Source organism: Hippichthys cyanospilos, chromosome 1 (genome assembly GCF_059441005.1).
Source record: "Hippichthys cyanospilos isolate Australia breed blue-spotted pipefish chromosome 1, RoL_Hcya_1.0, whole genome shotgun sequence".
NCBI classification, from domain to species: Eukaryota; Metazoa; Chordata; class Actinopteri; order Syngnathiformes; family Syngnathidae; genus Hippichthys; species Hippichthys cyanospilos.
In genome coordinates this window covers 3,102,479-3,117,569 of record NC_142369.1, presented here as the reverse complement: position 1 = coordinate 3,117,569, position 15,091 = coordinate 3,102,479, and the positions used below count along the sequence as shown (strand labels likewise).

General features: G+C 38.3%; 1 protein-coding gene across 2 annotated transcripts; it reads left to right on the top strand.

Annotated features, from left to right (window-relative positions):
• Window positions 1–387: 387 nt before the first annotated feature.
• rell1 (RELT like 1) lies at window positions 388–14,825 on the top strand. 2 transcript variants are annotated; one of them, XM_088407444.1, is made up of 9 exons: window positions 388–466; window positions 1,157–1,369; window positions 3,073–3,303; window positions 8,796–8,867; window positions 10,105–10,159; window positions 11,517–11,768; window positions 12,647–12,773; window positions 12,943–12,986; window positions 14,061–14,825. In XM_088407444.1, exons 2-8 carry the CDS (start codon window positions 1,345–1,347, stop codon window positions 12,973–12,975), a joined length of 795 nt encoding a protein of 264 aa, XP_088263570.1. In that variant the 5' UTR covers window positions 388–466; window positions 1,157–1,344; the 3' UTR covers window positions 12,976–12,986; window positions 14,061–14,825. The 2 variants fall into 2 exon arrangements, with proteins under 2 accessions (XP_088263570.1, XP_088263562.1); XM_088407436.1 differs by having other exon boundaries at window positions 414–1,369.
• The last annotated feature ends 266 nt before the right edge of the window (window positions 14,826–15,091 follow it).

The following is a 15,091-nucleotide window of genomic DNA, read 5'->3' as shown; positions in this document are numbered from 1 at the left end:
GCGGGGCTTGCAGCACGGGCTTGCTGGTCACGTTGTAAGTTGACTGCTCCTGAGTTCATTTCCCAGCAGCGCAAAAACGTGAAAGGGCGGTGTCATTGTTTTTCCCTTTACCGTAATGTACAAATAGTGAACGCCTAACAAATTTCACAAGGCACTTGTTCGACGTTTTTTCACAACTGTGTCTTTTTGGTATTTATATCTCTTATTTATTACCTAATACTATAAAAAATCCACCGTTTAACGAATTACTTGCGCACATATATCAACGGCGTATTTTCAAATACGCACTTATTGCCAGTCTTACGGGCAGTGCGGATATTTCAACGTGCTTTTTGAAGCTGACGTCATTGGTTTTTCTCACCGCTTCACAAACACGTGGCAAGCGGTGTGGTGGTTCTGTGGCTGTAAACAGTGCAAGCAGATGTAGGCCACTTACAAGCCCCCAGACGCGTCACTGAATAAATGGGTAACTCGTACGATTAAACCATGCCAAAAAGGTTCTAAAAGACTAGCATTTTACGCATTGTATCGTCTGATGTATTGTCGTTTGTTGTTTATGTGTTTTTATCTGGACTGCCGAGTATCGGCTGGCAAAATTTACCGTAAGGAATAAAGAAACATTTGACCTTTTGACAAGAACAACTCCTGTTAAGTGGTTACACGTATTGACGTTCACTGCGACATTGTGCCTTTTATTGGTTGTAATGTCACCTTTTTTTCCACATAGGGCCTTCAATCAATCAATCAATCAGTAATTCTTTGTGTAGTATTATGGGTTTGGGTGAGTTCGATCATATGATATCATATTTAATGTTATGTTGTAATAATTCGCTTTCAAGTGGATTTATTAGAGTTGTGGCGTCGTTGCTAGATGATAGTGCATCGATGTATGTCGCCATCTAGTGGTTGATAAGTGTTTTCGTTCATTTTAGTAATGAACTTGTTCTTTTACTTGATGTTAAACGTCTCCCTTTTTGCCACACAGAATAGCGGACATGTTTGTAGTCCTTTTCACACAATAACGTGTCAAGTTAAAATGATTCAAAGAGGTCATTTTAAGCAAACATTTGGTACATTTTTCACCTCAATTGGGAAATTGGGGTCTGTATAAAATTATACTTTTTCGACTTTGTTTTTTAACGCCTGTCTCTTTAAGAGCAGGGCGTGTCCACTCCTCAGGAATCAGGAAGTACGTTGATGTTTGGTCAAAAAAAGAAAAAGAAAAAAAAGTCCCTCCTCAAGCTAAGCTGGTAATGCGCGTGTGACCGCGGAGCCCGAAGGCCAGGCTGCCAGAAACATCGCCAGCATCTCGGCCAGCTGCTGCCGCCGCCGCCGCTTCCATCTATGGACGACCCGGTGGTGGTCACGGGTAAGTGTCCGATCTTGAAGCTTTTTCATCGGCGTGCGAGTTAGCTGCCTGCCTTGACGCGAACATTTTCCTGCGCTGCAGCAAAGATGCAGCGAGTCGTGGCGCAGGGACTATTGATGACCCCGTAGAAAAAGTTATTGTGGGTTTATTTTTAAAGTTGTGTGAGAGGACGAGATCGAGGTACTATATTTTGCTCAACTTTAGGAATGCAAGTTACATAGCCTGAATAATACACCCCCCCCTTAATACAAAAAAAAAAACAAAAAAACAAAACAAAAGGGGGACGATACCTGATTCTGCTGTTGTTGAACCTTGAATCTCAATTTTAGAAAATGAAGGTGCTGTGTGAACTCTTCAGCAGGACCCTTAAAGGTCAAATAGTCAAACTTCAGAATTGCTTGCGGATAACCATCTCCTGACACCTTCCACATACACCTTTGGGGGGGGGGGGTATCAAATTCAATTCAAGCTTGGCTAGGCCGGTTACGCCACACCGATGACACATAGCGGTCACAGGAGGGCCACTGAATAAACAATTGTTCTAATCTGAGTAAAGTTCATGCAAGTGCAACAATGGAAATGCACATATGTGTGAGTCAAGTTTGCTAGCAAACAAAAGTCTTTACTGGGTTTAGTAACAGCATTTTGAAATAGCAGCGTTAGCACAAAATCTTTTGGCTTCTGCTAAACACTCAAAACACAAAAAGGAAATACTACTCGAACAGCGATAGTTTGTTCAGGGTTTCGTCACTTTATATGGCAGTCAGTATATCCCATTTAAAATGTTTGAATATGCCTGGGTGGTTCTGAAGATCGCTGCATCCATGGTTATTAAAGGGTATGCACATTATGCAACATTTCAAATTCATTTATTTACATAAAAAAATCCGTTAAAGTCACTGGTTCGCAACTGTGTTTCAGTGATGTATCCCCTGTGAAATATTTTTCTGTGAAATGTCAGTAAACCAGAGTAAAGCATTTTTGGTTGAGAGAAAAAAAGAAGAAGCTTAAAACAGACTTAAACCTATCAAACCTTGGAACTAGAGATAGAGAAAAAAAAGAATTTTATATACAAAACCATGTACATGAGAATTATTACATAGCGTGTCTTCTTTGGGGTTCATAGTAAAGATCTGTTCTGGAAAATGATCATTAGCCTGTTTTTAATAAAGTATTTAAGTTGTTGAGAGATGGAATAATGATAGTTTGGGTTTAACCATTCTGATATGGGGGAGACAGATTTTTTGAGGGGGATAAAATTGAGTAGCCTACTGAATTTAAAATAGTTTTTGCTAATTTACAGTATACCTTGCTGATTTTTACACATTTTAATAATTTTTTAAAAGGTTTTTGGATGGATGCCACATTTGAAATATCTTTTCAATATTCACGCCACCCCTGGAGTGCCTTCACATAACCCCAGGGGTACACGTCTCCATATTTGAGAACCACTGCTTTCTTTTGCCACACAAACAGCGGAAACACTTATAGTTTATCTTGATCTCATTTTTTGATACCACAAAAATCCAATATTCAAACAGAGGTGTGTAGACCTTTAATAACCACTGTGTGCGACCTTTTGACCTGTTTTTCACCAAACCCTCTATGACGGTGATCTCCAAATTGTGACGCTCGCACATCTCTTTGGTTTAAGTATCAGGTTACCGTCTTTTCTGATTCCCATCTTTCTACTCGTCCTCCAGGCAGTCAGACAACAGTTACCGGGAAAGGCGATGGAGCCGGCAGGGAAATCAACCCGGACTACATGGCCTTCGTGCTGGTGCCCGTTTTCTTCTTCCTGGGGCTGCTCGGCGTGGTCATCTGCCACGTTCTGAAAAGAAAGGGCTACCGGTGCACCACCTCGGAGGTGCCGGATGAGGACGAAGTAGAGGAGGCTTGTGAAGGAGAGGAAAAGGATCCGGAACTGGGCGGGGGTGAGGAAACAGTTATAATTTATAATTACGAGCAGCGGAAGTGGTAAATGTTCATGTAATTTTGTTGTATAGCACAAGTGACCTGAGACATATAAAAATCAAGCCTTGTGTTTCTTAAAAGAGTCCACTAGCTTAATGCTAATGCTAATTAGCATCTGTTTTCTAGTGATAAAATCGTTTAAGCAACAGATTGAACATGTCACATTTAATGTACATAATCCCACTACTCTGTCATATATTCTTTATACTTGGAGGGATGACCAATATAAGTGCCGTACCGATAAGGTGAGAGGAGTTGAGACGTCTCACTGAACAGTTTCTTGACCCCCCCACCCCCACATGATCAAGGTTGGAAGTGTGAGGGAAAACTATTTATTTCTAAATAGTTGGGCTTTATGAAAATACAATGGCAGTACACGTTTTGGTAGAATTGGTACAATTGCACACTAGAGGGAAAAATAACAAAACTTCCTTGCATCATGTTACAATTCTCGTTTTTTTTTTTTTTTTTACACAACCATCAGATACCTTTGGCTCTTTTTTTTAATGCTATCAAAACACCAAATTCCTATAGCTTTGCTAGCATTGACAAACAAAGACCTAGTTTTATGAAAGAGGATTAGGCCAATGAAGAAAAAAAACAAAAACAAAAGAAAGGTTGTCAGGATTTTCAATTTTATCTCAGTTCTGACTTTAAAGTCCAAATTCTCATTTTAAAATATGAGTTTTGTCTTTGTACTCGAATTCCCAATTTGAACAGTCTCAGAATTCTCACTCAGGTAAAAATTCACTCAGTGAAAAAGTGTGAGAATTCTGAGAATACAATCAAAAGGAAGTCAGAATAAATTTGTATTTAAAGTTAGAATTCAAGACTTGGACGAATAATACATTTAAAACGAGTTTTACAATAAAGGCAAAATTCTAAGAGGATTTTTGTCAAAATTCATACTTTTCTCAGAATTCTCACAACTCTCAATTCTCTCTCCATTCTTTTTTGAAGTCAGACTTCTGACCAGTAAGAATAATGATTTTAAGTTTTATAGTTAAGTCAGCACTTGAGAACGAAGTCCGAATTCTTAATTTTATTCTCAAAATTCTCACTTTTATCTCAGAGTTCTGACTTTACGCTCAGGAATCGGAAAGTTCCGTCTGCATTCAGAATTTTCACTTTATATTAAAGTCAAGAATTGGTCATTGAAAAATCGTGAACATGAGAACAACAGAATGTTCTCAAAATTCTCTACATTTCACTCAGAAGTCAGACTTTAAAGTGAAAATTCTGACTTTAAAATCAGAATTCATTTATATTTTTTACTCCAAATTCCAGGAACGGAGTTCAAGTCGACTTTAATGTGAGAATTCTGGATTGAGACTTTCAAGTCAGCGCACGTAGGATAAAGTGGAAATTCTAACTTGAAAGTGGGAACCTGTGTCATTATTTGGACTCCATCCGAACTTGTGTCATAATTCTGACTTGAAAGCTCAGATTCTGACTTCGGGGTCAGGATTCTGATTAGAGTGAGAATCCTGCCAACATTTCTTTTCTTCACTGGCCTTTCATCCTCATGCCTTTACCGTAGAAACTACACCTTACTTATCTGTTTATCCCAGTGCTTCTCAATTATTTTTTTTGCAAAGTCCCCCCCCATGAAAAATAAAAGCTTTTGTGGTCCCTCCACATGCCGTTTCAAGTCTAAATAACAAGATTAGAATCTATAAAAGTTGTATAATCATAACCGGACAAAACTGGATACGTTTTAACATGAAAAAAAAATATGAATCAACTTTCAATGACTCGTATTATTTTTTTACAGCGTTTATGTAATTTATGGGTTAGTTAAAACCAGGAAAAAAAATAACCAAGTACGCGAGAGTGCCTAAAACTCTGTCGAACTCCAGTCCTCGAGGGCCGGTATCCTGCATGTTTTTGAAAACTCTCCCACAAACACACCTGATTCAAATGATTAGGATCGTTTTCAAGCTCCTACTGTGCTTGTTGATAAGTTAATCATTTGAATCAGATGTGTTGGGGAAAAAAAGTCGAAAAACATGCAGGATACCGGCCCTCGAGGACTGGAATTCGACACCTATGGCCTAAAACAATAAAAATGATGCCAATTCTTATTTGATCACAATTATACTCCACATAGCAAAACAGTTAGCTACTTTTGTTTTTTAAAACATTTATACAGGTTACAGGTTAGTCTAAAACTGAAAAAAAAACACAAAACAAGTGCACCAAAATGCCTGAAATATGACGGACATCGTTATTGTATTACAATTACACTTGACATGTCAAATGGGACCCGCACCACTATATGAAAAGGACTGTTTTATCCACATAAGATAAGTTAATGGTGATTTTACTGCTGGCAAAAGAAATGGAAAGGAGAGACGCCAAATGCACTTGGTGTGCCAGCTCGAGGACAACACTCCCATGCGTAGGACGCTGATTTTCACATTTGACTGGCGTCATCTTACAAAGCTTGTTCTGAAGCGTCAGGGAGTACATTCCCGCCACTGATTAGTTCATGGAATTGTCATGGCAGAAATACTTTTCATTTCCATTGGCTCGGTCTACTGCGTGACAGCTGCAGCGCGTGTGTACCGCCGTCGCCACGGCGACGGCAAGGTCGTGCGAGCCAACGAGCGCTTCCTCCTTCCTGTAAACATTTTCAAAGTGAAGTTTCTCCGCGCGCGCGGACATCATTCTTCGTGTTTACGCTGCCGTCGCGGGTTTTTCCTCACTTTGTGATCCCACGCGGGACACTTCCTGGAATATGGCAGCACCCCCACAGTGGTTCACATGGACCCGGTTCCCTCCATTGCATTTGGGCCGACAATCTACTCTCATTCAATGCGTGCGTTCATGGCCTTGTTTACAATTAGCGGGTGCCATTTAAACCCACATATTCCCCCTTCCCCCTTCGTGCGGAAAAAAAATCAGTCCACATGGCTTTGTTTATTGAAAAAAAAAAATCGCTGCCCCACGAATCCGCATAGTGCGGTTTTATTCATTTAAAAGCATGCCAATCCGCGAGGCAGCAGTAGCCAAATTCTGTCCAATCATAAAGATGAACTCTTTTAGTGCAAAGCGTTATTGAAAGGAACTTTTAGAGGGACAGTATATTTAGTATTTTTACTCATCTTTCAAGGCCAACAGAATATTGCGTGCTATGTCTATGTTGATGATATCATATGAAATATTAATTTTCTTTCCTTTGAATTGAATGTAGGTAATATCTGTGTTGTAAGTGGAGAAACACTGACACCCATTGGTCACAGTTGTCACTACAGTGCTCATTTGGCTTATATTAGGTAGTCATTAGTCAAGTGTGTCAGCTAATTATTTGAATGAATAATTTCCCAAGGTTAAACCCCAGAGCTGGCTTTGTTTTCGTGTTACACTTATATTACTGTGTTGTGTTTCAATTGCAATGTAACTGTAGAACCACAGACCTGGTGTTAAAGGGACAATGTGTAAGATTTAGACCATTTTTCAATGAAAAGGAATACATTAAATGATTATAAATTTGAAAAACTCGCAAATGAATGTGTTCTTAACGACCAGTATGTTTTAAATATTATAATAAGTCTAGTTATCATGAAATTACATTACATGGGGGGTGGCACTCTTCCGGAGGCTGCCATGTCCGTTATAGCGACGGGCAATTGTAAATGCAGCACCTCCTGCTGGTCGTAATGAAAAACGGTCTTTTCTTTCCTTTGAATTGAATGTAGGTAATATCTGTGTTGTAAGTGGAAAACACTGCCACCCATTGGTCACAGTTGTCACTACAGTGCTCATTTGGCTTATATTAGGTAATCATTAGTCAAGGGTGTCAGCTAATTATTTGAATGAATAATTTCCCAAGGTTAAACCCCAGAGCTGGCTTTGTTTTCGTGTTACACTTATATTACTGTGTTGTGTTTCAATTGCAATGTAACTGTAGAACCACAGACCTGGTGTTAAAGGGACAATGTGTAAGATTTAGACCATTTTTCAATGAAAAGGAATACATTAAATGATTATAAATTTGAAAAACTCGCAAAAGAATGTGTTCTTAACGACCAGTATGTTTTAAATATAATAATAAGTCTAGTTATCATGAAATTACATTACATGGGGGGGTGGCACTCTTCCGGAGGCTGCCATTTCCGTTATAGCGACGGGCAATGGTAAGTGCAGCACCTCCTGCTGGTCGTAATGAAAAACGGTCTTAAACAGTGTCCCTTTAAGGTAAATAGCACTTTCTTAGTAGCATTTTAAACATGCACACAAAGTGCACTAAACCCCGCACATTATATCAGGAATGTTTTTAGACTTCAAACTGAAGTTTGCAAGAACCCCGCTTACTATGCCTGAATGCACGGGGGCAGCGTGAGAACGCGTCAGTCGGTGGGCCTCGCATATCACAAGGCTGCGTTAGGTTTGCGCCTCTGCATTCCACGGGATTCCGAGTCGGGGTCGCATAAAGGGTTAGTGTTGGTAAATTGCGCAGGAAGTGAGAAACTGCTGCGCGCGCTCTATTTAGGAGACCCCGCTACAGTCAGCGTTCAATGAGAAGAAGTTATTTCAAACTACAGAACGCAATGGCTGGAGAAATCGCGTCTCGTGTTCCCTCGCGGCTTTAATCTAGCGCAGATTTTCATTCGTGATCATGACTTTTTCTATTACATGTCGATTTTTTTCCTGCGTTTTTTCTTTCTTTTGAATCAGACCAGTCAATATAACAGCAATTTCTTTTATAAAAAGAAAAAATCACAACTACCACGTGGATTTTCTTTTGTGACCATATCTGTTACACTTTTACACTGCTATTTTTCTTGATATTTTTCCTCCTAAATTGGACCAGAAAAAAATAAAACATTGTCATGTATTTATATTTCAACAGAAGAAACAAACTCAAACAAGAACACAAACAAAATGAACAAAAAAAAAAGTTTTTTCACAGATTTAGGGTAAACAAGGAAACACTATTAGCAAATGAATCTGGGGGCTTTAACGTGGAATTATTTGGAATTTAATTGAATGTAATGAGCTCAATGTGGTAAATTTGTCATGATTTGAATTAGACAATATATATGGAAATTGAAGGCCCAAAAATAAAACCTCCAATTTTTAATTTCCCAGGAGTGCAATCGTTAGCCATGTATGTATGTAATGTATGTATATGACACATTTAAAAGTGTAGAATAACTTATAGCCTTCACACAATAATTCTAATATGTTTAATTTTACACTTAAATTGAATCTTATTTGCCATGTCATTTTTTCACGTGACTTTTATCAAGTCCTTCACACTTTCAATTCCCTTGTGCCACATATATTGTATTTACCTTCTCAGTTTGAGGTTGAAGTAGCTAAACCTGTCCAAAATGTTAGCTAATTGACTCCCCGCCGTTATCCTTTACTCAAAAGTTGTGCTGAATTCAAATCCAAAGCCATGCAGCTCATTGTATTTTTCTTTGCTTTTCTCTTCTGCTGACAGAGTTTAATGACACCTTCAGTGACAACAATGACACAGTGGGACAGATCGTCCACTTCATCATGAAAAATGAAGGTACGCCTGACACCATACAGCGTGTGAGCTTTTGTTTTCTAAGACAATCGGCTTGCACGCGTGTGCATCTTTTAAATTAAAAAATGTCGCCGCTGACGGTTAATATCCTTGCCAGTTCCCGATGGGCCGTTTATCGATTGCGCGGTTCGACGCTTTAAGCTTTTATGAGATTCAGTGGCCAATGGCAGCGCACCGCAGTCCTAAAACGATGCGCGCTGGAAAGTAAACGCTTCCTACGAGCGTCAGTGGGTGCGCGTCGTGTTCTTGCCAAGCCCGCTGTGGCGCGTGACGATAAGAGAATGCTGCGGGCTGATAAGGCCCGAGGTGCACATCAGACGCCTTGAGGGCACCTTCACATTTTCTGATGACATCCTTCTGCTGAGTTTCCCCTAAAGTGATTACACATTGCTATATTAATGTTTTGAACTATACTATAACAACTCAATCACTGCTAACACTAAGTGGTTCTCAATTATATTTTGCAAAGCCCCCCAGGAAGGATAAAACTTTTTGCCCCGCACCACTCGCCATGCCGACTTTAAAGAAGATTATTATCTATACAAATTGTATAAGTAGACCTAAAAATATGCTTTTTACCATTAAGTAATGAAAAAACACAATATGAATCAACTTTCAATAACTGTTAACTACTTTTCACAGCATTTACATATATATATATATATATATATATATATATATATATATATATATAAAGCTGTTACCTGCAGGTTACAGCTTATTCAAATTCTGAAAAAAATATAGCCTAAGGTATGTCAAAGTGCCTGAAAAAAATAAAATGATGCCAATCCTTATATTAGTGCAATTAAACTTCACATGGCAAAAAGAAAGCCTTTTCCCTCGGGCCATACAGGTTACAGCTTATTCTAAATCTGGAAAAAATAAAGTGTATCAAAGAGCCTGAAAAAATGATGCCAATCTGTATTTTATTGCAAGTACACTTCACATGGTCATCCACCCCCCCCCCCCCCCCTCCCCCCTTTATACAGGTGGCAGCTTATTGTGAATCTGGAAAAAAATGCCTAAAGGGCAGCTAAGTGCCTGGAGTTAAAAAAAAAAAAAGGCAAACCTCATTTTATTGCAATTACACTTCACATGACAAAATAAAGCCCCCTCCACTCGCTGAAATCCTACTTCATGAATTCATTTATCGCGGGGAGGTTTAGTTTTTGTTTTGTTTTTTCCTGTTGATAAATCGGAATCCTTTTTGTTGTTTCAGCCAACTCAGATGCCCTTAAAGCCATGGCTCATGACATCAGCATTGACTCAGATGGGTAAGCGTGAGTGTTAAGCCCATCATACTGCTGTGTATGACTTCTACCACAAGGTGGCAGCATAGCCCTCCTTGGAAGCGTGTTAGACTTGTTAAAAGCCTAGAAGGCCACGTTCTTCTGGCATAGATTTTATTGAGAGCAGGCAGCTGTGGGGGTATGTGTGAAGGGGGGAGTCTCTAACACCCCACTGCCCCCCTTTTTTGTTTCTTGTTTTGATACTGACCTCATTTCTCAAAATGTGGCATGCACAGGCTCCCCGATCACGCCACGTCGTCGTCAAAAGCATCTTTACGGACCGAGAACGTAAATTCTAATATGCGTGTGTGAAGATCTGAAGCGGGACTGAAATGCCGTGGGATTGTTGAAATGTACATTTGAAGTTGGAATGGTCGTAATTGGAGTAAAATATTCAGAGCGGTGTGAAGTATGAAATTTTTGGAAAATCTGAAACACATTTTCAACTCATACAGGGCAGTTCATCCATTGTTGTGAATGAACAAATCAATCAAAGTGTTTTAAATCAGCAAAAAATATATATTTTAACGTTTTTGGATGCAATTTGATCAAGAAATGTAAAGTTAAATATTTATTGGCCCGGCTGATTATCAGCATTTTTTTTAACAAATCTGATTGCCGATAATCAACTTCAATAACCTGTTTAAATTGTATGTAATTGAACTATATTAGAGATTCTGCTGACATTGGGAACACTCTTGCACCTTTTGTTTTTAAACAAGGACAAGTGAAATTCTAACATGTTATTTTGATTGATTTTAATTATTTTTAATTCTTTGAAAGACCTATTTTTATTTCACTTTTTCACCCATGTTGATAGTTTTCTAGAATTGTACAGCAAAGATATATTTTGCGAAAAAAATGAAAATATAATTAAATTAATAAAATATAGTGTGTGAGAATGCTTGGGATATGAAAAAAGATATTTAGAGGCTAGTATTCCTTCAACTGAAAAACAAATCACCTTCAAAATATCGTTAATCAGCCTCCTTGACTTCTTGTAATCATAAATGGCCCTGAAAAAAACAGATCGGTTTATGTCTAACCAAGATTATTCGAAATTACTAGAAAAAAAAGTGTACCTAACACAGAGCCCTGCGGCACACACATAAGTTCTATAGCACTTTGTAGAGCCCAGTAAAAATGAATCCTCATCATCAAACGTCTCCAATGGAGGCCAGCGGAAATACATCTATGACGCCAAAAGTCGTCAATGGCACTGAATGAGTTCAGAAATATGAATGGGATGATTATTCTTGGTTTAGGTACTTAAGAATCCTTTTGGGGGGGACGGAATGACGTGAATGCAAACCAAAGCACCATTTGCTTTCTCCCTCCGCAGTGCACCCATCACCCCCACCTCCCCTTTCACTCCCTCCCCTCCCCTGACCCCCGTATCCCCGGGAGCGCCCCCGGAGGCGGCAAAACACACCTGCAACCACCTGCACACCATCGGCGGCGTCGGCGGCCACAAGAACATCTGCACGCGCTGCAGCCAGAAGAAGTGGCCGCTCATGATTAGCAAACCGGCGGCCCGCAAGGTGGAGCACCGCCGCGGCCACCACGGTGAGGTCACCGTGCTGTCCGTGGGCAGGTGGGTTCCATTCCATAGTCCTTTCCACAAATCGTCTTATTCTTACATTTCTGATTGTCTATTAATGAAGTTTGACTCAGTCATCTGATTGTTTTTTCGACATTCCCTTTAGCGCAGCTCCACCAAGTGGATGCATAATGCAATCCCAGCCACTACTGTAGCTTCTATTCTAGGCGCCTTATAATACAGTGCGCCTTATATATGGAAAGACTGTTAAAATAGACCATTCATTGAAGATGTGCCCTATAGTGCGGAAAATACAATACTTATTTATGTCTCTTTCCACTTTTTTAAAGTTTTTGCCATCAAAGTGTCTAGAAATGGCTGGTACTGAGGTTAAGTACTAAACAAATCAATTACTTTAGCTAAATAAGTCATAATAATCAATTGCTTCAGGTACGTCATACACTCCAGCATTTTAAATAATTGATTAGTACTTTTTACCGAAAGTAATGAATTACCTTCATTTATTACCTACGTCATCACTTACTTTAGCTTTTATTCACCAAAATTACTTGATCACCATCGTATTTTTGACGTAAGTACTTTTAGCGCCAAAAATGATCACTGACTTTATTGTCATTTGTTTACTTAAGTACCAAAGGCCATCAAACACTTTTGGCCGCAATTGTTTAATTACTTAGTAATTCTTAATCATTCTAAATTCACATGCCATTTTTAGACCCGCCTTTAGTCAAAACACATAAAAAAAAAAAAAAAAAAACCTCTGAAAACTGCTCGGTCCACGTCGTAAGGTGAGAAAAATGTAAGGCAGGGACGTCGTAAATTGGGGGTCCACTGTAAATCTGCATGACAATAAATCGTATTCTGCTCTATTGTATTGTCTTTACCTAATTGATTTTGTGTTTCCGGTTCAGGTTCCGTGTGACAAAATGTGACAAACCCGCCAGGGAACGACGGGTTCTGCTGGTTGCGGATTCCAACGGGAGCGTCCCGTCCGAGGATCAAGTGTCAAATAGCCGGACCGTGTCCGAGTCCCAGGAGGTCGGTGCCTAGCATATCTTTACTCCTTAACTCATTCCATCCCAAACACGTATTTTCACGCATCTTTCAAGATTCATAGACTTTCAATCCCACGTACTTTATAAATTAATATATCGGTATTTATTCATCGGTTTATTTATTTCGATTTTGTTTTTTGTTTTTTAAACAGGAGGAGAAAGACAACTTGGACAAGGAGAAATGAGAGAAATCCAGGTAATCACTTAATGGCATTCGCTCGTTAACTCTTTCAGTGCTATGGTTGAGAATTCGCCTCATAAAAAAAAGAATATTTTTATTTATTTATTTTATTTTTGAATATATAATTGGGTTGATGACACTCGTGGCCAGTGCTCCTTTTACTATTTAGCCAATCAAGCACTGTAGTGATTAACTCTGACCACTAGATGTCAGCGATGCCCTTGCTGGCCAGAAAGATGTCAGGTGAAATTTATTTGCATAGACCTGAATCAGCACAGTCTCAAAAGGACTTCGCAGGTGAAAAAGAAATCATACAGAACATCACAAATACTCAACTGTATCCCCTGGAGGAAAAAAAAATAAGCTCCCAGAAGGGTGAGGAAAAACAAACAAAAAAAAAGACGTGGGAAAATAAGACACATTCAGAAGGGAGCGCAGGTGGGAGGAGCCAATAGGCTGCAGGCTGGCTAACTCATTCAATGCTAGCCCAGTAAAAATGGATCTCGGACATCTATGGCCGTCATTGGCAGTGAATGAGTTAACGTGGCTTAGAAAAAAAATTGACATATAGCCATATTTTTTAAATTTCATGCAATTTGATACATTTTATTTTTTGTAACCTGTGACATACTCCGTAAAAAGTCAAGTTAACTTTTTGAATCAGCACAATATCCTACCTTTTTCTTCAGGTTAAAGTATTTAAGATATTGATGTTAATCGATGTGCATTTAATGTTTTTTTTCAGCATCAAATGTTTTAGTTGGTCTAAAATGTTTCTTGTTTGAATAAGTATTGACATATACGTAGATGTTCTTATTTTAGGCTCTTTTTTTTCAGATTCAGAATAAGCTATAACCTGTATAAACCCATGTAAAAGGTCAAGTTAATATTTTCTGCAGGTTGATTTTAAATTTTTCTTTTGCTAATGTTAAGAAGTATACCACTTTAGGTATATTTTTGCAATTTTCGTAGATAATGATCTCATTAATAGTCACGGCGAGTGGGGGGAAATCGAGAAATTTCCGAGTTAACGCATGCTTTCCAACTGCTCATTAATTTGAATTAATTTAGATTTTTTTGTTTTTTTAGCTCTGTGCAGCTATTCCGAAGAGGAGACACTTTTTAAATCCTCCCGACATGATCGTCGACACATAAAGAGCAATATGAGTGCGTGCACCCCTCCTCCTCCCTCCCCCAACGGGACCAGCCGCAAATTTTGGAGAAACGCAAGTCTTTTTCCTCCCATCATTTCATTTGTCGCCACCGCGTGCCAAAATCGAGTCTTCAATCGGTACAAGCAGATGCAAACAGGAAGTAGGGCTCAGCCGCCACAGGAAGTTGTCAAAATTAAGGAAAATATTCAAAGGAATATCCAAATGAGTCGATAAAGCTTGAGTAGCTTCTCCGTGCCATTTTGGAACATTTTTTCAAAATGTTACATTGGGTAAAACTACATTTTAAACTTGTGACGCACCTTTTCATTTAATTTTTATTTTGTCAATCTTCTTCTACACTTACAGTATCTCTAATATTATTATTATTATCATCATTACTATTATTCTCATGAGTACCTTCCTCCTCATCAGCGTGACGGGTTTATTGTTGTCTTATGGGACATTCATGTGCTAAACATCAGTCCATTCCATTTTTTTTTTCTTCCTTTCTTCGGTTTGAACTTTATATAAGATTGAGCCGAGTGTCAGATGCTGGCCGAAGGTCTGAAGCGATACCAAAGCGAGAGAGTGTTGACATCAGAAACCTGAAGTGTCTACCTCCTTTCTCCTTCTTTTGGGGTTATTCTTCTTTTAAAGCCTTGTTTAAAAAAAAAAAAAGAATAAATAAATACATATATATATATATATATATATACTGTATATATATATATATATATATATATATGTATATATATATATATATATATATATATACAGTATATATATATATATATATATATATATATATATATATATATATATATATACAGTATATATATATATATATATATATATATATATATATATATATATATATATATATATATATATACAGTATATATATATATATATATATATATATATATATATACAGTATATATATATATATATATATATACAGTATAT